Source organism: Malaya genurostris, chromosome 3, assembly GCF_030247185.1.
Source record: "Malaya genurostris strain Urasoe2022 chromosome 3, Malgen_1.1, whole genome shotgun sequence".
Lineage (NCBI taxonomy): Eukaryota > Metazoa > Arthropoda > Insecta > Diptera > Culicidae > Malaya > Malaya genurostris.
Window position 1 is genome coordinate 166,193,082 of NC_080572.1, and position 24,648 is coordinate 166,217,729.

Consider the following 24,648-nt stretch of genomic DNA (forward strand, 5'->3'; position numbering starts at 1 on the left):
ACTGCAAATACAATCGAATTTAAATCTAGAAGTGTGATAATCGAATAAATATGCCATGATATGTAAGTTCCACTTTTGAGTTTACGGTAATTTAAGGTACTTCCAGAGCCGGTATTCAGGAACCAGTATAACCCAAACCGATTCGTATGGCCATATGACGAATAAATTACAACAGTTTTGAGTCCATCTTTGAAGCTTTTCGGGATTGTCATCTTCTATATCGGTTTGAAATTTAAAAATTCATTATCTCGAAAATATGATGATATCGAAATTTTTGTGTAAGCGACTTTTTCCCCTATTCGGGAATCGGAAGTCATAATTGGATAAAATTAATTAATTATTGTATGTATGTATAAAACTAATTAATTTTGTATATAAGTTTATTTTAATTTGAATTTTTGTTTCTGAAATTTGATTAGGCTTTTTTGAGAAAACGATTGAGCTTTGAGAAACGATTTTATACTGAAACCGGAATTCTAAAATCGGTATGGCCGAAGTCAGATAAATTCACCTGAATAGCTGTATAGTTTACATTTGTTTCAAAATATTTGAAAATCAGTGAAGACATCTTTGAGAAATCATAGCATGAATTAAATTTTTAAGTGCCTTCTGAATCGACAACTGAATACCACTAAAACTGAAAAAAGTTAATTTTTTTTATCGACTATCCAAATCTGCTAACCCGATAAACCTGATTAATTTATGTGGAATAGACATTTTTATACCAATCACCCTGTATCCCCGAAACCGGAAGTTGGATCTGACTGAAGAGCAAGATGTTTTAAAGAATCTTGAAACTTTTCATTTCCATCTTAGATGATTCTTAGATTTCATTTGAATCTTAGATCGGTTCAGCCATCTACGAGAAGAATGAGTTACACAATTTTGATTTCGTTTCATATATCATCCTGTAGTTCCGGAACCAGAGGTCGGAACCAAACATAATTCAGGAACTTTGTTTGGGAGCATACGAATTTTCGTATGAATCTGAATTTGTAGAAAAGACATTTTCAGAGAAAATTGAGTGAAATTATTTGTCACACACGCATTTGCTAATCTCGACGAACTGATTCGAATGGTATATGGATGTTATGTTCTTCCAGCATGTATTGCTGTAAGTAGTTTAAAACAATATAATAAAAAAAAAATCTGCCATCATCTGGTTTATATATGTCACATTCGAACGATTATGTTGCCAAAAACGAGCCGTGCTAAAATCGGTCCGAGGCAAATTGTCATGAAAAAGGATGCTGTACACAGTCTTTTTGGTACTTAGAAACAATTGTATGTAACAGAATAAAAAATCGTGTTTTCCGTTGCTCCCAAGCATTGCTTTGTCATACAGCGCTTAAAACTCCTACTGCTGGAATAGGGGGAAAAGTCGTTTACACAAAAATTTCGATATCTCCGTTAAAAATGGACGGATTTTAACAATCTATGGCTTGTTGAATAGGTATTATCGTGCGGAATCTAAGTCTGAAAACATATTCTGTTTTCAAGGTCAATTGTGACAGATACTGTCAAAAAACTGAAAATTTTGACATAAAACTTCGTATAACTCAAAAAGTAAACATCCGATCTCAAAACCATTCAATAGCGTTTTGGGTGACGGGGAGACCTTTCATTTGCGACTAGTTTGATCAAAATCGGTCCAGCCATCTCTGAGATCTCGACCTCTTAGTTGACAACACACATACAGACACACACACATACACACACACACACACAGACATTTGCTCAGTTCGTCGAGCTGAATCGATTGGTATATGTCATTCGGCCCTCTGGGCCTCGGAAAAATTTTCGAAAGTTTGAGCGAATTCTATACCTATTTTTTATATATATAAAAAAAGGTAAAAAAGACAGTTTTCCGGTTTTTTGAACGTGTATTCCATTTTACGCCATTGTGTTGAGCAAACGTTAAGGAACGTTAAAAAATTCCTGCCAATACAACACGAATTTCTATAGCAAATCTTTGTATACATATTTAAGCATTAATCAAACATAATCACTGTACATAGTATATAGTTCCTTCAGTAATATTGCATATAGTTTATCAGATATAATTAATTAAAGTAAAAGAACTTACGTTTTAGTGTCCCTTTTCCTATTTAATATTAATGCTATCAGCCACGCTATAAGTAAATTAGTTTAATGTTAGGTTAAGTTAATGAATTCACTTATTATTTTACCTTTCAGCAAAATCAAATATAACTAGATATAATGATCCAAAATAACTATTGCATGTAACGGAGCTCACGTAGAATAAAAATTACTGATTAACAGCTTAATACTATCGCAATATAAGCTCAATATAATCATAAAGAATTTTCGACACCTCTTTTAGAAATGACCAGCAAATTTTTTTGCAAAATGTCTTACCCAATATCAAATGACGTTTTAACGTCCAGCGGCTCACCATTAGAGGGGAATCCGGTTGACAATATCACGGTGTTGGATGTAAGGGCGTCGCAACGAGGGGTTTGCGACAATTATTGCTTACTAATGTCGTTTTCGCTTGAGAAAACTTAAACTGACCCATGATAGTTTCATCAAACACTTTTTAACGAAACTGTGTTGGTTTCGCACTTAGCAACGAGGATCTGAACAAACCTGATATGAAAACCAGGTTCGAAACTGATTAGATTTTTAGTTCAACAATGTTGAAACTAGGTTTAGTAGCAGTTAGGGAGGAAATTGGGTTAAATTTAGAATCAAATGAAAACGAAATGAATGACTGGCGGAATGTATACTGTTCTAGAAATAGGCAGGAGAAAAAGTTCTGATATCGTTCACCAGTTGATGGATTGTGTATAATGGAGTCAGATGAATAATATTGGTCATTCTGAATGTGAGTTTAACAAATCTGAAAATTTTTGAAATAATCAATGAAATTATTGAAGAGCTAAGGTCAAACTAAGAGATTTTCCTTGAATTTTGTTGATTAGATCAATGTTCAAGACGATTACCATAATGGATTGAGACGACATTTTCTATGCATTATTCTGTGAAGAATGTTCAAATTTGTAAGATCAATATCAAATTAAAATTTAAGCGTCGTCTTACCAAGCAACAAAAATTTCCATAGTACCGGACAAATATCCACTTTAATAGAGCTACGCGTGGCACTTTTTTGGCAACTTGAACACATTTCTGAGAAAACTTTGTCGCTACATAAAAGCTTTACAAGGAACTGTTCAAAGTTAGTTCTGTTGTATTGAGTGAACAAGTATGTATCAAGCAAGGATGGCTTTTATCGTATCAAAGAACGTTCGCTGGCAACTCTTCAACGATTGAATCAGTGCCTTCAAAGAGAGTTGGAAATCATCGCAACAACAAAAACCCCGCATGCCTCATTTAACATAGAATCGACACCAGTGCGAGAGCGAATTTCTCTCGATGACATTTCTGAGAATCAAAGGTTGGCACGCCGCTGTGGGGATCTTCTCTGAAGCAACAAACGGTCACTTATTCTCGTTTCGCGATCCGATTCTATACAGGCAGTTGATAATAGCGATTGAATCATTTCACTATTGCCGCTTATTCTAACTATGTGCATATAATCTTTGTATAAGTTGTGTCTATGAAAATGTCTGTGAATGCTCCACACAAGGGTTTTGAAATATTGCAACCTAGTATGAGAATTATCAAGTTGAATCATCGACTCGATTTTCTGCGATAATTGTCAACTTGCGATTCTCTCTTGGGAAATTCCACACAGCAACGATCATAATCAGACTGTAATTTTTTTTAAGGGCCGAGAAATACTCAGAGTATGAAGTGGAGCGAAGGAATGTAGAAAAATTCTCTCGCGGTTCATGCATTGAGAGATTCGAGTTCTTGTAGCATCTTCTACCGGATTGAAAATGTTGTATACAATATAGATAGCAATATAGCAGCTTCTGTGAAATTTTCGACAATCACCAACACTGGTATCAAGTATGAGTGATTCCCTAAAAACGGACTGTTCAGAATACTTTGTATGCTTCTTAAGTCAAATCTTTTTTTACGAAATTTTCGTTACTTCGGCTATATACAAATTGTAAATACATCCTACCAAATTAGGAATTCTAGAAAAGAAACTCATCAACATATTGTAAGTTTGTCAATACAAAACTCTGGTTACTGAGCTTTTTCATCGATTACCGAAAGCAAGAATCACATCTGGAAGAGAAAACGTGGCACCTTATATCCTTTATGTCTAAGCCATTAGAGAGAGATCTCTGTTCAGTTCTTTGATACAAAGGATAAGATGATAATCTGTACCTTTGTCCGATTTTTGCTTAACGGAAGTATTTCACATTTTCACATAATTTTTGGTGATATTTCTTTCTTGGGCTGAAGCGAATGTGTGTCGAATTCCGTTGATTGTGGGTTAATAAGAAAAATAATGGAGAGAAACGTTAACCACTTAGTCGACAATTCTGCTGTCCGAAAACATAAATTCGAACAAATAATTTTTGGGCGAGACGAAGTTCGATGGGTCAGCTAGTTTATACTAAAATCCGATGGAACTGAAAAAACTTTTTTTACGTGAGAAAATTGAAATAAAAATTATAACACAAAAAGATATACAGGCTCACATATGCACACATAGGGAAATCGTGTGATAAGTGTAAAACTTGTTGTAGTTGGAATATTTCTATAACAGGCAGGAGGATTTTGTTATCGTTCTGGGACGTAGTGGAACGTTTTGAAAGATCGCGGCAAATAGTCGAGTAGGAGGCAGTAGTGTTTCCAACGCATAGCAAGTTTGAATTTTACACAAGATCTGATATCTGTGGTTTCATTTAATTTAGGCTAAATTTAATTCAGGCACCTCCGACTTTGTGCGTAAATTTTGGTTCAAGTGAAAAATTCGTTTAACACAATCATATTCTAGTTAGAAATCATCATAAATCAAATTTAAAAATCTACTAACAGTTTTGTTATTTTAAACTGGCTTCATTTCTCTGCGTGTAGTTGAAACAAACAAATCCACAGAGAAAAATTTTCTTTTGTCAGTATTTCAATAAAGAATTGGTTGTGTAAAACCAGTGGCGTGCCGAGGAAATTTGGCGCCCGGGGCAAAATAAGAGTTTGCGCCCCCATCGTTGGATTAGTCACCAAAAAACAAAAATCCGGAAATCCGTAAAGATCTTTGGAGAACAAAAAAAAGCGGTGAATTAACATCCGGAAATCCGCGAAGATCTACGACGTGCAAAAAAAATCCCAAAGATGACATTGCCGCCCCCTTAAAATGTTGCGCCGATCGAAAACCGGTACGGCAGAATATGCCTAAATATAGCGTAAAATTTTCCGGAAGTTCGTTCATTCGATTGACTTCGCTGATGTTGATATTGGAACCTAGACGGATCGTTGTGATACCCCCTAGATACGCCACTGGGGTTGAAGTAAAGGTATGTTTTTCGATGGCAGAATTCATTTAGGACAACTAATCAACAAAATATTATGGCGGATCTATTGAGACGAAACCACTAATCCATTGTTTGGTTTCACAATGTCTTTTGTGTTTATTCTAAGTCAAAATGATTGAAAATCCCAGAGCGCATTTAGTAAAAGATAACCCTCATTCTTGTTTACGGCCGTATGCGATACGTTCGAAAGTATATCAAATTCGTATTCCCATTTACGTTCGAATCAATCACTATTTTAAACATCGCACATGCATAAAAACAACGCCCATCCAACTTTAAACTACCAGTTCTGGTACAGATTTCAGTTGTAATTAAAAATCTTTGCTATCATTTGTTATTTGACTTGTTTTTTTCGCTGACTTTGTATCATCATGCTTGCTTACGTCCGTATCGACCATACGACGAACACATGCTTTCGAACAAATGCGAACAAGCCATTCTTGTTTTCACTCGAACGTATACGTACGCGACTCCTGTGCAAAAGAAGGATCGGCAGCGCAGGTGGTTGTTTTTAGGAAGATTCCAAGCATCAAGGAAGTGACGAATGCTACATAATAAATAAATATCGTACTCAGGACCAATTTTATTCAACTCGGTAAATGAAATTTTCCAATTAAACTTCGTGCAAAGTAAAAAAAGCAGTCCGATCAGTATTATCTGCAAAAAATATGTTGCATTTTTCTTGCAATTTTGTCATGTTTTCGATAGTCTTCATATTTATTACATTGGTAAATTCATGCATTTATTATAAAATAAAGCATATTTGTCCATGGCGTATTTTCCATTAGCTAATGGATGTAAAATTTGATGCGTAAAAACTTGGAACTGCGCATATATTCGAAGGCTCGCCAGAAAAAAAAACAGCATTTTACTATACTGCTATGCTTTCTAAATGTTTTCTGCAATACACAAATTTTTGATTTGATTGCAAATCAGCTTTATACTCGAAAATAAATTTGTTAGAAATCGGGTAAACTTTTTTCAATGTGTTCAAACGATTGATTCGCAACATAAAACTGACGAATCGAAACCACGTCATTTCGTCTATTCGTCCGTAAACGAGAATGGGACTTTCCGTTCGTACGAATGATGTTCGAATACACGTATCGTTTGAAGTTAAACTGCCATACATTTTATCGTTTCGCATATAGTTAATCACAAGAATTGGACTGATTTCATCAAGGCTTAGCATTTATTTGAAGAAGTTTACTGATATTTGAATTTTTTGTGGCAGACGAGTCGCGTTCAAATTCATTCGAGTGAAAAAAAAAGAATGGCTTATTCGTATTCGTTCGAAAGTAGCCGTTCGTTGTACTGCCGATACGGACGTAAACAAGAATGAGGGTGAATATTCTATTATTCTGTTAGTTGAATTCATAATACAAGGCATCTAACTTTTAGTTTAAACTAGTATCATTACTTACCTTCAGGGTTCTATCGATCTGGCCTAAAAAGAATGTCAACAAGGCAATAATAATAAAGTTGACACCTCCAGCAAAATCTGTTAATTTATCCAGCTGGAAGATAGCAGCGATCAGGAAGAAAATTACTTGCATCACAACTGTCACAATTGCACTGATCGCGAAGTGGTCATCATCCAAAATATGAACAGCCATTTCGGTGCGTAAGGTGGACGCGATATCACAGCGAAGGTAACACACAAAACCTCTTCGCAATTCGATCCTGTGCCAATTCCAGTGCTTTGGTCGGGTGCGTGTGCGTTTGTGTCCAAGGAAATCTACCAGTGCAAAACTACAAATGTTAACTCTATCGTCGGAGCTCACGCCTCCATAATACTAGCGGGAAAATACTGATGGTGTCCAACCTTCAAAATCGCTTTCGATGGCATCATTCGCGGGACAAGCATTTTCACATTCATTTTTACACCCGTTTTTTATGCTATGAGCTTCCAGTCGTGTTTATCTTGTTTATTATTTATATTTATACGTACAATCGCGAAGATGAATATTTTGGGGAGAATAATCAAGAACTGTTTCAATGATCTTCGCGTGACTGAATATTTATTTTCACGTCTAAATCATCCTGGAGCATAAAGGAAATAATTAAAACCGAGACGTCCATGATTTACTTTTGAAAATTGTTTTGACTACACTATTTATGACTCACATACACATTTTATGCTGATATATTTGAATGAAATAGTCTAAAGTTAGGCTGATCGAAAATGGTAAGGAGTTTTGATAGTAGCTTGTATACACAAGATCAATAAAGTTAAAATATTTAGTTTACTAAAAACATTTTCCAATCATTTAATTGGATGTATATTTTTATACACATTATTTGATTTGTTCATGCCAAAAACCAAGAAAAGAGAAAAGCTCATTGCACGTTTTAACATAATTTGTTGAACACCCTATAAATTAAATTAGTTGTCATAATTTTACACAAAAATAATAATTTTTCTTCACATGCACAGCACACTCAATGTGCACCTAAACATAGTAATATAGCTCCGTTATTGGCAAGAATCACTACATGCCAGCTTCCTTCTCCCACAGTCTGTTCTAACTTGCACTAAAGTGACAATTACTTGCAGGATAGTATACATGTTCATATATAGATAGCATTCATTTTAAAATTCCATTGTGTCTTTCTGATAACAGTGCCAACCTCTGATTTCATTCTATATGGCTGCTAAGGAACAATCTAGCATTGTAAAACTACGTGTGCATCTTGGTGAAATTTAAACACTATCTAAGTGATATCTGTAGTGGGATTCTCCCTGCTTTGTTAGTAACACATACTAGTTTAATTTCAAGTATACACAACAATATTGCTATAAAGGAGGTCGTCATGGAAAGCAGGCGTAATTTTTTTTTGCTCTTAAAGTCCTGCTGAATTATTGATAATTGATAGACCGTATTGTTTCACGAAACCCACTAGATCCAACCATAGACTATTCCAAATGCTGGGAAATCGTTTGCTGATTCTCCGCAATACGATAATTGCAGCATCCAATCCAGTAGAATAATTCCCATCTAAATCCTTAAAGCCTCTTTTGCACACACTAACACTAGAAAATATCAGCAACAGGGAGGAAAAATCTGATAACTGGGTGGGAAATTTTTGCTTCTCGCTAGACACGTCTTGAACGAACAGCCGCTGGTATGGAACTGAACTTGGAAAATGCTCTGGCAGACGTACTTGATAGAAAATTTGAAAACAGCACGAGAGATATAATGGTGGTTGTACATATATCAATGAGCGAAAAATGAATATCAATGCTGCTCCTGCCAATTAAACAGTGCAGTAACTAACAAACATATCGTTTTTGACAAAATTGATTTACCATTCCATAGAAATTCTGAAATTAACATTCTTCAACAAATTAGTAGAAAAATGGAGCTGCATAGAATTTGTATACACGGGTAGGAATTATTTATGCGCCTTAGAGAATTTGTTACATATTTTAGTTCTCTTGCTATTCGCTAGCTCAGGAATAATAATAAAAAATTATTATCTCTTCAATTTGGAACTAGAATCAATGATTTTTTGATACTAATATAAGAGATTAATTAAATAATATTATTCTGAAGCACATTGAACGAAGCAACAAGTGTGTGTACTGTTTTGCGAAATATTTGCGCGTTACTGTACGATTACTAACAGTGAGTGTCGTGCGAGAGCGTTTTTTAATTTCACTAGAGAAAATACTCTGAACTTGAATATTTCTATGAGCTGTGGGGTTGTTCTAGACGATGTAACACCATTTTTATATTATATTGTTATTTAAAATAGGGAATTCAATGTGACCGTCTTGTTGTAAGAATTTAAGGTTTTACTTACAATCTCAGGAAACGACCATTGGAAAACGACCAATTGCAATGCTTGGAATGGCATACCTCTACTTGTTCATCGAATATCTCGACTCGGGGGGTGTTCAATTTATTTCAGTTTAAATTGATGAAAAATTGATAAAAAATATGAATTGTCAAGTTATTTGCACTGTGATATAATAACAGTTCGGCTGAAAAGTTCGTATCGTTTAATAAAAACACACATTTTTTTGCCAAAATTCGTTTTTATTATTCAACATAATTGCCATCAGAGGCGATATAGCGATTATAGCGATCTTCCAACTTTTCGATACCATTTTTGTAGTACGATTTGTCCTTTGCCTCAAAATAGGCCTCAGTTTCAGCGATTACCTCTTCATTGCTTCTAAATTTTTTACCAGCGAGAATTCTCTTGAGGTCTGAGAACAGGAAAAAGTCACTGGGGGCCAAGTCTGGAGAATACGGTGGATGAGGGAGCAATTCGAAGCCCAATTCGTTCAATTCCAGCATGGTTTTTCGTCGTTGTTTTTGATCGATTGTGAGCTCACGCGGCACCCATTTTGCACAAAGCTTTCTTATATCCAAATATTCGTGAATAATATGTCCAACACGTTCCTTTGATATCTTTAGGGTGTCAGCTATCTCGATCAACTTCACTTTACGGTCATTGAAAATCATTTTGTGGATTTTTTTCACGTTTTCACTGCGTTCATCGTCTTTGGTGCTCATATGACCAGTACGAAATTTTGCAAACCACTTACGAATTGTTGCTTCGCCCGGTGCAGAGTCTGGATAACACTCATCAAGCCATTTTTTGGTATCGGCGGCACTTTTTTTCATCAAAAAGTAGTGTTTCATCAACACACGAAATTCCTTTTTTTCCATTTTTTACACAATAACAAAAGTAGTTTCACTCAAAATGCAATATCTCACAAACTAATAATCAGACAGCTGTCAAATTTATACACGTATCTTTTGATGGTTGGTACTAACTGAACATGGTATGGATTTAATTCTAGTGGCGCCCTCTCATAGAAACGATACGAACTTTTCAGCCGATCTGTTAAGTACTCCATTGTTCATGAAACTTAATTTAAAAAAAAATTCTTTATGGGGGGGGGAGTTAAAACCCCCAAACCCCCCCCCCCCCCTGCGCACGGGGCTGAGTCTTATACTTTTCTGTGAAACACTGCCAGTTTCAATACTTCCGCCATTTTATTCGCTTTAGGGGCTGTCCATAAAAGACGTCACGCTTTTTTGAAGATTTTTGACTCCCCATCCCCCCTTTGTCACAAATTGTCACAGAAGCAAAGACCCCCCCCCTATGTCACATGTCACGAATTCAAAATAAATAAAATTCATCTCAATACATTCTCAATATGTATGACAAACCATAAAAATATGAGGGAAAAATCGATTTTTTACATGCTGTCATTAGATTAAAAAATATCCCTAAAACTACAAAATAATCGGAATTATTTTATTAATATCAATTATATAAATTAACGAAAGCATTTGGTTGGAATTGATGAAACATTTAAATCATCTGTTTTATTCCTCCTAGGGGTATACAGATATATTATTGTTTTAGGTAAAGAATATATTACAGGGCTGTAAAAAAAAAAGACCAAAACCTCATCAAAACGAGATCACTGCCGGAGAATCTTTTCATGATCAGTTAATCAGTGAAATTTAAATCACATCGATCAATATCGGTACTGATCTTCCGTCACACAATGGGTAGTGATTTTGAGCTAAAATGATTCTTGATTTATGTAAGTTCAATCATTGGATGATTCGATAAGCTTTGATGTTGGTGGAGGAAAATCACATATGATCAAGGTAAGACATGACATGATCTACGTCTGAAATCGTTGATCTCCCGCCCTTTTTCAAATGGAGTACAATTGAATAAACTGCATCAGAATCAGATAAGCGAAATTCTTATGACATACTATTATCAATGCTAGAAAATCAAATTACTGAAAAAATTGTCAGTGCATAACTTAAGCTAAACCGTTTGAAGGCATCTTTTTCTTTTTTACTTATATTAGGCCAAATTTATGAATTTCGCTAATTTACTCGCTCCTCCGTGCACTTTTGCTGATCACAACAGAAATGATTTCCTGCATCACTCATTTCCGAATTTACAAGAAGAAGCTTTTACATCAACAAATACACGTTTTCCTATAGAATGTAAACGTTTATTTTGAAGATTTTTTCAGGAAATAGGGCAAAGCAGTAATATAATTAGGTATTTCAAAAATGCGCTCATTGAAAATATTGGACGTCACATTCCAAAAACCTCCCCCTCTCACTCCTGTCACCTGTGTGTTCTGATTCCTGATTCCGGTATTCGAAAACTCCGAAAAGTGCTTGCAGATCCTCCTTGAGCATGATCCATGCTTCGTGTCCGTAGAAGATCACCGGTTTTATAAGCGTTTTGTACATGGTACATTTCGTGCGGAGGTGAATCTTTTTTTACCGCAGATTCTTTTGGAGCCCGTAGTAAGTACGACTTTCACTGATGATGCGTCTTCGTATTTCACGACTTACATTGTTGTCAGCCGTTAGTAAGGATCCGAGGTAAACAAATTCTTCCACTACCTCGAAGGTATCTCCGTCTATCGTGACATTACTTCCTAGACGAATCCTGTCGTACTCGATTTCGACGCATTCACCACCAGTCCAACCTTTGCTGCTTCGCGTTTCAGGCGAGTGTACCGTTCCAAAGTTTCTCGCGGTAATGTCCATACTGATTTGTTGGTCGTGAGCTGGTGTATGGCATCCTTTACTTTCCTCAGTATGAGAGCTGGATCATTTCCGTTTACTGCTGCACTGACGTAGATTTGTTGAGTTTCTTGTAGAATTTCCGCGTTTCTTGAGAGCGGTACAGCATATCTATTTTATCGCACTCCGCTTCTTCCAGGTGGCGTTTTTTTTTCTCCCGAAAGATTCGGGTCTGCTGTTTCCGCTTCTGTTTGTATTGTTCCACGTTCTGCCGGGTACCATGGTTCGCGCTGCGTTCTTCTCCTCCAGAATCACTCTGCACTCTTCGTCGAACCATTCGTTCCGTCGACTTCGTTCCACGTACCCGACGGTGCACTCGGCTGCGTTGTTTATGGCAGCTTTTACTGTACTCCAGCAGTGTTCTAACGGAGCCACATCGAGCTCGTCATCGTCTGGCAATGCTGCCTCGAGATTCTGCGCGTATGCTGAGGCGACATCCGATTGCTTCAATTGCTCTATGTTGTACCGTGGCGGTAGCTGGTACCGTGAATTGTTGATGACGGAGAGTTTTGGGCGCAGTCTCACCACCACCAGATATTGGTCAGAGTCGACGTTAGCGCCACGATAGGTCGTGACGTCGATAATGTCGGAGAAGTGCCTTCCATCAATCAGAAAGTGGTCGATTTGTGATTTCGTCTGCTGTGGTGATATCCAGGTGTAACGATACTATGTTGGAAGAAGGTGCTACTGTAATGAACTAAGTTATTCACTGAACTGTATTTACTGTGTACATAGTAGGTTAAATCAAGGTGGGCGCAGAAGATTGATTCCACCTTATATACAAAACGTCAACATTGTTAAATTTGTAAATAGAAGGTTTGCTAGATCGAAAAATAAAATCGTTCGTTCTCTTTAGAACCGACTAGCTAACAGTTAACACCGTCTTTTCGATTCGCTCCGTTTAATCAAAAGTAAAATTAATAAGTTTCACTTGGAGGTGGCAAAATCGATGAGTCGTGGGCCGTTTTCGTTCGTGGTGGACGCTGAACTTTCCAATCGTCAGTCTGAACTCCTCCTTCTGGCCTACCTGCGCGCTTAGATCTCCTATGATGATCTTGACGTCATGGCTTGGGCAACAGTCGTACTCGCGTTCGAGCTGCGCGTAGAATGCGTCCTTGTCATCATCAGTGCTTTCGGAATGAGGGCTGTGCACTTTGATTATGCTAAAGTTGAAGAATTGGCCCTTGATCCGTAATCTACACATTCTTTCGTCGATCGGCAACCAACCGATCAAGCGCCTCTGCGGGTGCTCCCGATGAAGTTCAGAGATCGGCAGTTTCACGTACCGAGCTTCCAATCGCAAGTCCTTTTTCGTCGCAGGGGTCGTTGCCATTGGTCTCGATTCGTATTACTCTCTTGCTGATTTCCCGTTACCCGTTACGCGTTACCCAGCCTTTACCAAAATGGAGCGTCATGTTTCACGCAAATTTATATTCAAGAACATGTAAAATTGCGGGACTTGTAAAATACATGACTTGAAATTGAAAAAACAAAAGATCGATAGCAACTGCGCAACTTGAACCGAGAAACATTAGATCATAAAGTAAGTCAGTTAATCGATTGATTCACAGAAGCACATATCAGCTTGGTTTGTAAATGGTGCATACACGGATGAAAATCTATTACCGGTACCATGAATTTTGAATCATGAAATCATGAACCATGCCATCTCATGAAATTTCATGAGCAAAATGATTGATATCATGAAAATTTTCATGAAAGATGTGTTATTGTTCATGATATCAATCATTTTGCTCACGAATTCATGGGAAACATGATTCATGATTTCATGATTTTTAATCATGGTACCGGCAATGGATTTTTACCCGTGTAGAATTTCATTCAGTTTCATTCGCTAGTCGAGTGAGAATTATACTCGGAGCCTGTAAAATTCTATACGAATGGAATATCGCGTCATTCGAAAAGTTAAATAGTTATGAATTGTATCGTTTGTGGAATTATGTGACCTGTAAAATTCATAATTTTTATCCGTGTAGTGTTCGTGAAAAGAAGAGGAGAGGAGAAGAATAAAATCTACTCAACAAGGTTTCTAAACACATAGACGCAAGGGGAATTGAAGAAGTCAGGGAGGGATATTCAAAATCTATACACGACCCACTATCCTCAGGCCTTAAGAATATCGGGAGACGTAGAAGATATCGAGGTCAACACTATTATTTTTCTCCGAACAAAGTCAGCCTCGAGGCCGTGTATCGATAATCGCACGTACTAGTTGATTGAATGTGTAAATTTTGCAAACTTTCAAAACTTCATTTGCATAATTGTAAAGGGACAATTATAAGGCGGAACACACGAGCGTAAAAATTACAGGGTTGCGTAGGGGACAAGACCGATTGAATCAAAAATGCAATGTTCAAATTCATTCTTAAATGCAATGTTCAAATTCATTCATAAATTGAAAAATCCACAACAAATTGTTTTTAGCCATCTAGGAGTTCCAAACTAAAGTTGAGAATTAAAATAACATTCTATAACGATCACGTGTTAGCCAATAAAGCATGCCTTATAGAAGTGGTAGCGGTTTGATGCTTTATTGGCTAACACGTGACCGTTACATAACATTTCAATTTGATCAGTGAAACTGTCAAGATACGAGTTAGGGTATTCTGAAACCGGAAACTGCCTTACGAACTCCTACTGGACTACTCGAGATCGATCTAAATTCCCGTTTCCCCTTTAGTAAACCACATCTAACCGTCTCATATCCCCAAAAATCAGCGAACTTCGGGTCAATAATAGAAAATCAAGAACATGACAAGTAAGTCGCATCGTAGCTTCGCGAATTCAAAGGTCACAATACCGAGAAGAGAACACAAAATTGGAGAGAATAGCAATCGCTTCTTACGCAAGTAGGGAAATACAAAATCAGCCCCCGATGTTCATTCCTCACAGGTTTGTAGAAATGAGCTTTCATGATAAAGCATGCCTTATCAAAGTGGTAGCGGTTTGATGATTTAGTGGCTAACACGTGATCGTTACAATTCATTTCAATAACTTACTTGTTAAACCCGTCCCCGCCTTGCAAATTGTATAGCGTATGTGAAAGAATATCCACACACCGAATCAAAGAATTCTAAAATATAAATTCATATATCTATAAATCCTCCATAAATTCATGAGAAATGGTATAATATTATACACTCCTATACTGATATGATATACTCTTCACAAAATTGGTTATTTTTAGTAAACATCTCACAAGCCAGTTGCAATTCCGTATAAAAATGAACTTGTTTAAATATTATTTAGTTCTTTTATAAAATAATACATAGTGGGATTCAATTAAGTGAAGTATTGTCATCATGTCAAAGATTCGGATCTGTAACAAAGAAAGAACAATTTCGCAATTGGCGAGAAAATCAATTATAAAAGCTTCTTGGTTATAAATTGAATGATTTAATTGACTCGCTTAAATAACATGCACAAATGTGTTTCGTATTAGGTAAATTAAAATACACTTCGTCGGTAAGCACATATAGATAGCCTCTGTTTTACTTACGAACAAAGCATTTCGTAAGCCCACTGCACTCAACCACTGAAAATATTCCATACTTACATGTACCAGTTTTGTACGCTACGCTTTGCGCTATGATTCGTTCAATTCATGCGGTTGAAGTTTACCTTAATGTCCATTCATACGAAACAATATATACTGATCAAAATCCATTGTCGGTACCATGATTAAGAAATTATGAGAATCATAAAACGTCTCATAGTGTTGAAAATTTGCTCATAAATTGCAGACCATACTTCCGATGACACGGGGGAAAATATGTTACTGCGTTAAATCAGACCCTGTGAGCTTGGATCGAAATCAATCTTCAGTTCAGTTCGGGTTTACATCTCATCCAAGTTAGTCGACAAACAAAACCGCTTACGTTGGGGACAGAAGAAACCAAGTACAGTATTGTGTAGTGAACAATAGACCTCGAAAATGAGTGAACCAAACGAACAGAAGCTACCGTCGGTACGAAAGAATACAATTATTGTTGACTTCAGACAGTGCAAAATTCGACCTTCGATACGAGAACTTGAAGGTTTGCTTAAGGAGCAAATGAATCTTGACATTAAACGTGTGCATTTACTCCAATGCAATAAGACCAATAATGTTGTTTATATCCAGTTCTATAAAGAGTTGTATGCAATTCAATTCGCTAAAGACAATAATAATGTGCACTATGTGGAGCATGAAAATATCAAGCACAACATTCCAGTATATATGGAAGATAGTGCTATAGAAGTGCGTGTGCATGATCTTCCCTCAATCGTCAACGGTTCTTATATTCGCAAAACTATGTCCCAATACGGAGAGATTCTCTCTATCGAAGATGAAAAGTGGAGGAATTTTCCCCCGGTATTCTAAATGGCGTACGTTTGTTACGCATGCGCTTGAGGAGGCCTATACCTTCTTATGTGACATTCGGTCAGGATACAAGAATACCGTGCAAATCACTTGTTACCTATGACAATCAGATGGCCACATGTCAATATTGCCAAAAAGCTGTTCACTACGGTAAGCCATGTGATAAACCGGACAAGGAGACAACTATACCAAAGGACAACGGTGCTTCCTTCACATCAACCCCAAGCAACCCCAGTACACCTGTTACAGTCACCAACAACAGTGAAGCATCCTCTTCAACGAAACCATCCAACGTATGCCCTATAGAACAAAGTACACCAGCTGCAGTTAACAGCTTACCATCCAACCAACCAGCAACTGCAAACAATGTACAACAAAGCGCATATACAGCAACCAGCAACGAAATCAACAACAATACCACCGATGCGGCAATGGATGACGAGACGAACCACGAACGAAGTGCCCCTCTATCCTCGCAGGAGGAAAATGGAAGCTCCTCTCCCCCTAGAAAAAGGGTGACAACGAGATCCAATACAAAAAAAATCTTTTATTTAAAAACTCAGCTAAATCGGCCACGTAAAGCTTGTACGCAAATAGGCCTGAATAAAATATCTTTTAAATAAAAAAAAAAAAATCTTCAGTTCAGTAACGCCATCGCACGGCATCACATTCAACATAGCATATATCAATTGTATTGGTGCGCAGCAGAGATGCCAGGTAAAAATTTCAAATGTCTGCAGACAGGGTCTGTAAATCTGGAAAAAAAATCTGCAGTCAGCAAGTATGTCTTGCTGGCAGCAATTTCTCTATAAAGTATGACACGCAAAACTGATTTGGCGAGCAAAAAAAAAACAAAGGTCGCGGAATTTTCAAAAGTCTGTAAATATAGACGAAAGTCTGCGAGAATTTCAAAAGTCTGCAAAAGTCAACACAACAAAAAATGTCTGCAGCACTATAACCCAAATCTGCAGATTTACAGACAAATCTGCAGACCTGGCATCTCTGGTGCGCAGTGTTGCTATTTTGGCGTGCATGAACTGAAGATTGAAGAATACAGCAGCGTTCATAGTGGTAGAAATTTTAGCTACACAAAGAACTAACATTTCAAGTTAACTGAAATTTTGAAAAATAAGTTTATCTTGTTTTGCATACAAATTACACAAATATAGCTTTATTGCTCAACTTAAAAAATGAGTAGAATTTTTTATGAACATTAGTAAACGTCACAAGTGCAAATGACAGTTTCTTTTGGTTTACTTTCTCTTTCAGTCAATACGGTAAATTCTACTGAGCCTATCGTAAGTTGATGGTTTTTGCTATTATCCTATGTGAAGTGTTAGATGGTAGGATTGCTGGTTAAACCGTAATACTCAAAAGAGAAAGAAAACAAATATTACCTCTCGTTTGTACTTAGGGTCTTTTATCGTGTTTGTATTCAATTGATAAAATTTTGACTATGTGCGCTTTTTTATGAAATAGAGTAGTGTGTCACTCGTTTTTGATTTACGTACAATGAGCGTGTAGGTTTGAAATGCTTGAAAATGATTTTTGATGGGTGAATTCACAAATGTATATAGGAAACGTCATATGAGGAGACCGGAATAAACATTGGTCCTGTATCAGCTTTGCAGGCTCATAATAATTGAACAAAAGTTGGTTTAAATGATGTAATTTATGCTGATACGAATGTAGTTCTCACCTAAACGTGATTCAATATGTCGCTGACGTTACTCCGAACAGTTTGCCGACAGCAGAATCTGCTACAAAAACAAACAACGTTTGTATGCAGGCGACTGTGTCACCAGCAAGATCAGCAGGAAAACGGGTGAGCCGAATTATATTTTTCCACAAATCTGTCCAAGGTGGACTAATAGTCAGAAATACTAATTCACAAACCTGTATACTCTAGGAAAAAACATGACACGAAGGAAAAACTTGCTATAAAATACAGCAGAGAGAACGTGAAAAGGAACGTCCAGGGTTATGTGTTCTCTCGATTTTTTGATTACGTTAAAAATTATGACAAAGTTCTGGAAAAAAAGTTTCCCTCCGCAATGCACGTTTATCGTGTATTTCTAGTCGGAGTCAAAGAGTTCTTCAATGATATGAAAAAGCTAGTCAAAATAACAAAGATTGTTTATTCGAACGATAGTGACCTCCGATGTCTAACACGGAAGGAGATCGAACTATATTACCAAATGCCTAGAGACATGAAGAAGGTTGCACCTGTGTTGTTGATTTCAGCCCTACCGTTTGCAAACTATGTTATATTTCCATTGGCGTGAGTAATAGTGTATCTTTCAAATTTGAAAATCCAATAACATTGTATTCTATTTTCAGATACATGTACCCTCGAACCTTTCTCACATCCCATTTTTGGTCGATTCAGCAAAAAGTTGATTTTGCCCAACAAGACCTAAGACAAAGATTGGCCTACAACCGACGAGTATTTCGGTGTATGCAGGCTAAACTAGACGTATTGAAGAAGATACAAGATCCACAACATGAAAAATTCAGTTATATTTTGGGTCTTCTAGGAAGTGGCTTACATCCCACATCAGACGAAATTCTCAATGTCAAAGATCTTTTTACTCGGTCCCCTCTGTGTCTTCGTTCTTTGAATTCTGTCCATCTAAAATATCTGTGTCGATTACATGACATTCACGCTGGACTGATGAGACGATTTCGCTTATCGGAGCGAGCCTATGTAATACATCACATGGACCTAGCAATTAAACGCGAAGGTGGAGTTCACAACATGTCTATTGAGACACTAAAGCATGCTTGCTTCCTTCGGGGCTTAAATTCTACGAATTTGAGCACTGAAAGTATGGTGGAATGGTTGAACGAATGGGTCAAAGTGTCCTTAATCATTAACCAAGACAATGTTAGCCTGTTTCTCCATCTGCCAATTCTTCTTTCTTATAATCATCCCAATAATTGGATTTTAAACCACTAGAAACCTAATGAAATTAATTGGTCTTATTCTGAGTAACGACGTATTGATTTTTAAACGATTTTTATTTATATTCATAAGGATAGAAGAATCAAGGTCTTGGATTCGATAAAAAAAATCAACACGCCAATTCAGAATAAGGGCTACTATCTGTTCCTGTTGAGTTTTTTTTTCTTCCGATTGAAATAAATAATTTTGAGTAACTAAAGAAATAGTTGATAAATAAAAACTCACATAATCCTATCTCCTGTCTGGTGGTTAGTCTTTGAAAACATTTGATTCCCAGATTAGTAATTCTGTTTTTTTTGTTTTTTTAGGACCCTTTTCACTTTTGTCATTAAGGTCCGTTGATTGCGGAATTGATATTTCCATCGAATGTGAATTTACATTTTGTATTTCGATCAAGTTTTCCATAGGAAGGGGCTGTGGTTCACTATCACATTGATAGGACAGGATCAGCCTAGAGGCCGCGTGGAACGATAGCGAACCCCCTTCCCACATTCCCATTTACAAGTTTCGGTAATGAAGTCCGCTAAAATAAGAAGTCAACTTTCATTTCACCTTGACTTTGCTTTGTTGCCTTAATATGTCATTTTCACACACAAATTTAATTTAATGCAATACTTTCATAACTTTTTTTATTTTCAATTTTTTCGCTGAAATTAACAAGATATATGAATTAGAATTGCTGCTTCAATTCACCCACATAAAATTAATAATGGTCTTTTTGCACTTATTGAAATTGTTTTCTATGGAAAAATGATCATTTTAAATTTTTGCCTTAATATTATTTTAAAATTTTACTGAATTGAAGCCGTGCATTAACAATCAAGATATATTAATAAAATAATTATTGCACATTACGAAATTCTCAGATTGGTATGTACGAAGGTAAGCGTCCTAACTTCGGTCGTTGTCGAATGGCAGTTTGAACCTTATATTTGTCGTCTTCTCTATCACTTTCATCACTATTATCACTGTTAGTTAGAACAATATCGGTGTCTAAAAATGTTCTCTGAGTATCTTTTTTTGTTGCATTTCCTATATGACCCTGTTTCATTTTCTCCACTTTTTTCATAACTCGCTTGAGTTGATCCTTTTGTGCACCACTTAGCTGTTCACTATCATTTTTGTCTGTTTTGTCAAGATTATCCAAATAGTATCGTCTGACAGGAGCTATATTTTCTGGGTGAATTATCGTTGATTCCATAGGTGGTCTGAGAGAAATACTTTTAGACTCTTGTGAAGTTTGTTGTACGTTATGCCAATCATTCTTTCGTCCATGCGGGTAGGGACATTTAACTTTTTTGCACAATCCCAAACGATCAAATTCAGGACAAACAAAAACGTGACGACGCTGACACTTGAAAGAAATTTAATGGAATAGAAAATTATTTGATAGAAATCGATTGATGTTTATTTTGGAAATACCTTATCTGCTAGTGCGCAAAATCCTTTCAGAAAATCTTCGCAAATCCGTTCATTTTCGCTAACTTTTTTATGCAAATACGGACACTCATTTCGATCACAGCGCCCTTCGAGATAAAAATGACACACCGGCATTTTTTCAAGCGATATGTTATGAGATAAAAGACAATTAGAATTTGAACATTCTCCCTTCAGGAATCTGTTGATCAAATAGCATTAATGCACATTCCATTACCGAAAATACAAAACACGCACCTTGAACAAATTGAGACTTGATTCGGATCATGTAGCTTAGGGCATCTACCCTGCATATACGCTGCACATCTTCCTAAGCGCCGAAAAATTTGACAAGGAACATTACATTTTCGCATTTTGTTGGTAAGGAACAGAATGCTTTTTTGCTTGGCCAAACTGAGAATGTAAGGAGACTATAATTTGATTGATCCAATATGCGTACAACATAATACCTTAAATGAGCTCTCGTTCGATGAACATCCGTTTTGACAAAAGTACCATCTGTTTTCGGCTTGTATGTCAGACCACCGATGTCGATACGCCTTAGTTTGGCATCCGAAGAACTATCATCCAGAATTGACGGTACTTTTCGAAGCTTCGTTCCTCTTGAATTTAGCAGAAATCTGGTTCCTCTTATTTTAAGACACCTTTCCCGGTTGGAATTGGCAATTGCGGAAGACTTCATCAATGATTGTGTTGCTGATAACTGCAATTTATTGGTCGAAGATCGATAAAGCACCCCGTTGATATTTATCATGACTAGCTTCTTGTTTGGCGAGGCAAACGTAATATTGGGTGAGACCTTGCCTGTGGATGGTGACAATGGCGTTGCAATACGTCTCCTGTGAAAACATAATAAATTGTTATGAACATGAACCCTACTTTTTACTGTAGATAAACTTCCAATTTGAGCAGCTTCCGATCAGTAACAATTACATTCTGTGGACTCATAGTGCCAGGTCTAATTAGCGAATACCGTCGAATGAATGCATTTGATTTGGCAATTGCATGCGAGGAATATGATATTCGATTGAGTTTTTCGGGAATACCGTTTGTATCGATTGAACTAAAGCGCCTTTTTGTCACTTCAGGTCTTGCATGTTGCACTGTATCTGCTCGTACCACCGGGGTAGATCTTACCAATTTATTTTTACTTATTTTAACTAACGGTGCCAAAAGTGGTTCCCGAACGATTCCAGCAGATCGCAACGGCACAGCAGAGGAAGCTCGTATCAGCTTCCGTTTAGTGTGTTTGATTATGGGATTTAATGGAACAGGCGCAGCTGAAGCCAAGGTCATGTCGCAAAAATCCGAAGTATTATGAAGTTTCTGTTGATGTAATTTATTGATGAAAACTGGATTCAGGTGAATATTTGGGACATTTGAAATTGGGATGGGCATATTTGAAACGGTGGAAACTATGCTGGTTGTAGTTTTCGGAAGAAAATTTCGATTGATATGGGCTTTCTTAAAATCCGGATTGATGAAAATCTTTGAACGCTGTGGTTCTGGTGCATCCATTGTCACAAGTATTTATATTGATCCGCCAAGAAAAACAACAAAACGAAACGGGGAACACACAAATTACTGAACATTCGCGAAAAAGTGTACTGATCACTTCCTCCAGCTAGGAGAATTTTACGATTTGCTTGCTTTGTTTTAGTAATTCGTTTTATGACAGCTACAGGGATGCCAGGTCATTTTTTCAAAAATCTGCGATGAAACCCAAAACCAGTCTGTGAAAATCTGTGACCGTTTTCCGTACCCCAATAGCAGTTGAAAATCAATTTGGTGAGCAAAAAAAAAGGTCTCACTGCCAACACGCTCTGAACCTTTTGCCTCTACCGCTCGTGTACTTTTTGGTGCTAAACTGTGCTCGATTTCCAAAATCTGTGAAAATCTGTGATTTATTCAAGAATCTGTGAAAATCTGTGAACCTGACATCCCTGGACAGCTATCCAGCTATCGTCAGCGTTGCCAGGTCATTTTTTTCTAAAATTTGTATCCGGCGCAAAATTCTATCTGTACCGTATCTGAATCAGAATCTCAACTATATAAGTACAAGGAAAATGTTTCCGGGGTTCATTTAGGTTAGCATTGTCATTTGTCATGACGATTTAAGCAAAACCCGAAAATCGGCATTTATCTGTATGTACAGTGAATTATTGGTTTTTAGGAAAATATATCTGTATTGCGGAAAGAGGCCAAAAATCGGTATACCTGGCAACGTTGGCTATCGTAATTATACAGCCCGGTGGCAAAGATAGGGCACTCCAACAAGTGCTAGCGTGGTCAACATCTGGGGCATTTGGTGGGCAATCAGAGCGCTCAAAGTACGGTAAACAAACATTCGAGCATTTCAATTCGAGTAAAATCTTAATTTCCTTATCGTAGTGATGATATTCTGATCGATAATTCGCGGGGAAGTGTTTTAAAGGGTACTGAATAAACAAGTAGTTTGTAATATCCAGATTTTTGTTAGCCATTCTTCTTCATTGTTTTGGTTTTTGCAGAATGATGCTGGCCACAGTTTCATGACGTCATAGCAGGGGGCTGTAATTATAAGACAGACCCTGTCAGCTTGGAGCGAAATCAATCTTCAGTTCAGCAACGCCATCGCACGGCATAACATTCAACATATTATGTCATTTGTATGGGTGCGCAGTGCTGCTATTTTGGCGCGCACGATTTTGACATTTCTCTTCCCTACTTTTATGAACAAAATTCGATGCGGACTCGCCTGAGAGCGCCATGCTCGCAAAAAAGGATGTTGTCAATGATTTGCTCGGAAAATGTGAGAGCTGGGTATCTTGTTAATATGATGTCTTTGATGGATGTAAGGACATCATATTATCAAGATATAAATCTATTTCGTGTCGTCAAAACTTGTGCATACGTTCTGAAAATGAATTATAAAAGTACATAATATTTCCTCGTTTTTGCATTTCAAATGTCAATAAATGCTACGATATAGAACATCAAAATGGTGGCCTTGAAATTTTCCTTAAAACAAATTACACTTAAGTTAAGAAGTAATAAATCAAATAGCCCACAACAAATGTGTCATAAATATGCTTTAGAACCATCGAATCTACTTTGAGTGAAATTGTCATCTAATGAACACGCACACACACAACTAGATTTATGAAAGAATTCAATTGATAATAACGTTTTAAAGAAAATGTTTGAAAGCAATATTAAGAGTGTATGCATGGTTTTATTCTACACTCAAAATAAAAATCATGTTATAGTTACGTGAAAAGTTATGTGAATATTTTCCACCCTACACTGAAATGAAAATCTTTTTTATATTCATTTGATTTGTCATATGAATCATATGCCGAATATAATTCATAGAAATTATATGGAAACTTATAATCTTTATTTAATGTGTACGTCAAATCTAAATGGACGTTATCATAATGAAAGTTATAAAAATATCCTCTATAATTTATATGGAAATCCGATGAAAGTCGTGAATAGTTGTGTCCTAGATATTCATCAACTGCTCCAGACCATTTTTTTCAGGAAGTTCCGCATCTTAATGTAATTTTAAATCGCTGACAAGACAGCTCATCCAACTTCGTTCAAGGATATGCGTTAACGAACCATGAAATATATATCCGATACATTTCATTACTGTCTAGTAAAATTCATTTTTTTATTTGCAGTCTCGGGATCTCACTTCTCTTTCGCAAATATCATGAGGTGCTCCTTTACCGAATGGAATACTAGTAAAGCTTGAATCCTCAAAGAAAAGTAGTAGTTGTCAATTATCTGCTATTCGTATGGCCTCCATTGAAAGTTATATATATATATATATATATATATATATATATATATATATATATATATATATATATA

The 24,648-nt window shown here is 36.6% G+C and overlaps 3 protein-coding genes across 8 annotated transcripts in view; 1 reads left to right on the plus strand and 2 right to left on the minus strand.

The window, feature by feature from the left end:
* The window catches only part of LOC131439639 (uncharacterized), a 59,615-nt gene extending 51,080 nt beyond the window's left edge, over window positions 1-8,535 (minus strand). The window contains exons 1-2 of one of the 6 annotated variants that reach the window (XM_058610899.1): window positions 8,448-8,533; window positions 6,839-7,457 (exon numbers count right to left, since the gene is read on the minus strand). In XM_058610899.1, the coding sequence (XP_058466882.1) occupies window positions 6,839-7,030 (192 nt within the window). In that variant the 5' untranslated portion in view covers window positions 7,031-7,457; window positions 8,448-8,533. Of the gene's footprint in view, window positions 1-6,838 lie in introns of all 6 variants that reach the window. The other 5 variants (XM_058610898.1, XM_058610900.1, XM_058610896.1 and 2 more) reach the window with 5 other exon arrangements.
* A 9,432-nt stretch (window positions 8,536-17,967) lies between these two features.
* LOC131438368 (LETM1 domain-containing protein 1) lies at window positions 17,968-19,547 on the plus strand. The gene is made up of 3 exons (XM_058608367.1): window positions 17,968-18,210; window positions 18,295-18,666; window positions 18,726-19,547. The coding sequence occupies exons 1-3, from the start codon at window positions 18,101-18,103 to the stop codon at window positions 19,342-19,344; spliced, it is 1,101 nt and encodes a 366-aa protein (XP_058464350.1). The 5' UTR covers window positions 17,968-18,100; the 3' UTR covers window positions 19,345-19,547.
* Window positions 19,548-19,965: 418 nt separating this feature from the next.
* On the minus strand, window positions 19,966-22,460 carry LOC131437175 (zinc finger CCCH domain-containing protein 3). The gene is made up of 5 exons (XM_058606345.1): window positions 21,674-22,460; window positions 21,237-21,623; window positions 21,025-21,180; window positions 20,773-20,968; window positions 19,966-20,704 (listed from the first exon to the last, which is right to left on the minus strand). Exons 1-5 carry the CDS (start codon window positions 22,303-22,305, stop codon window positions 20,213-20,215), a joined length of 1,863 nt encoding a protein of 620 aa, XP_058462328.1. The 5' UTR covers window positions 22,306-22,460; the 3' UTR covers window positions 19,966-20,212.
* Window positions 22,461-24,648: the final 2,188 nt, after the last annotated feature.

Coding starts and splice junctions, on each gene's coding strand:
- LOC131437175 (XM_058606345.1), bottom strand. CDS start 22,305: ATGGATGCACCAGAACCACAGCGTTCAAAGATTTTCATCAATCCGGAT. Junction 20,969..21,024: donor CAAGTCTCAATTTGTTCAAG/GTGCGTGTTTTG, acceptor TTTGATCAACAG/ATTCCTGAAGGGAGAATGTT. Junction 20,705..20,772: donor TTTGCGCACTAGCAGATAAG/GTATTTCCAAAA, acceptor ATTTCTTTCAAG/TGTCAGCGTCGTCACGTTTT.
- LOC131438368 (XM_058608367.1), top strand. CDS start 18,101: ATGTCGCTGACGTTACTCCGAACAGTTTGCCGACAGCAGAATCTGCTA. Junction 18,211..18,294: donor CAAGATCAGCAGGAAAACGG/GTGAGCCGAATT, acceptor TGTATACTCTAG/GAAAAAACATGACACGAAGG. Junction 18,667..18,725: donor TATGTTATATTTCCATTGGC/GTGAGTAATAGT, acceptor TTCTATTTTCAG/ATACATGTACCCTCGAACCT.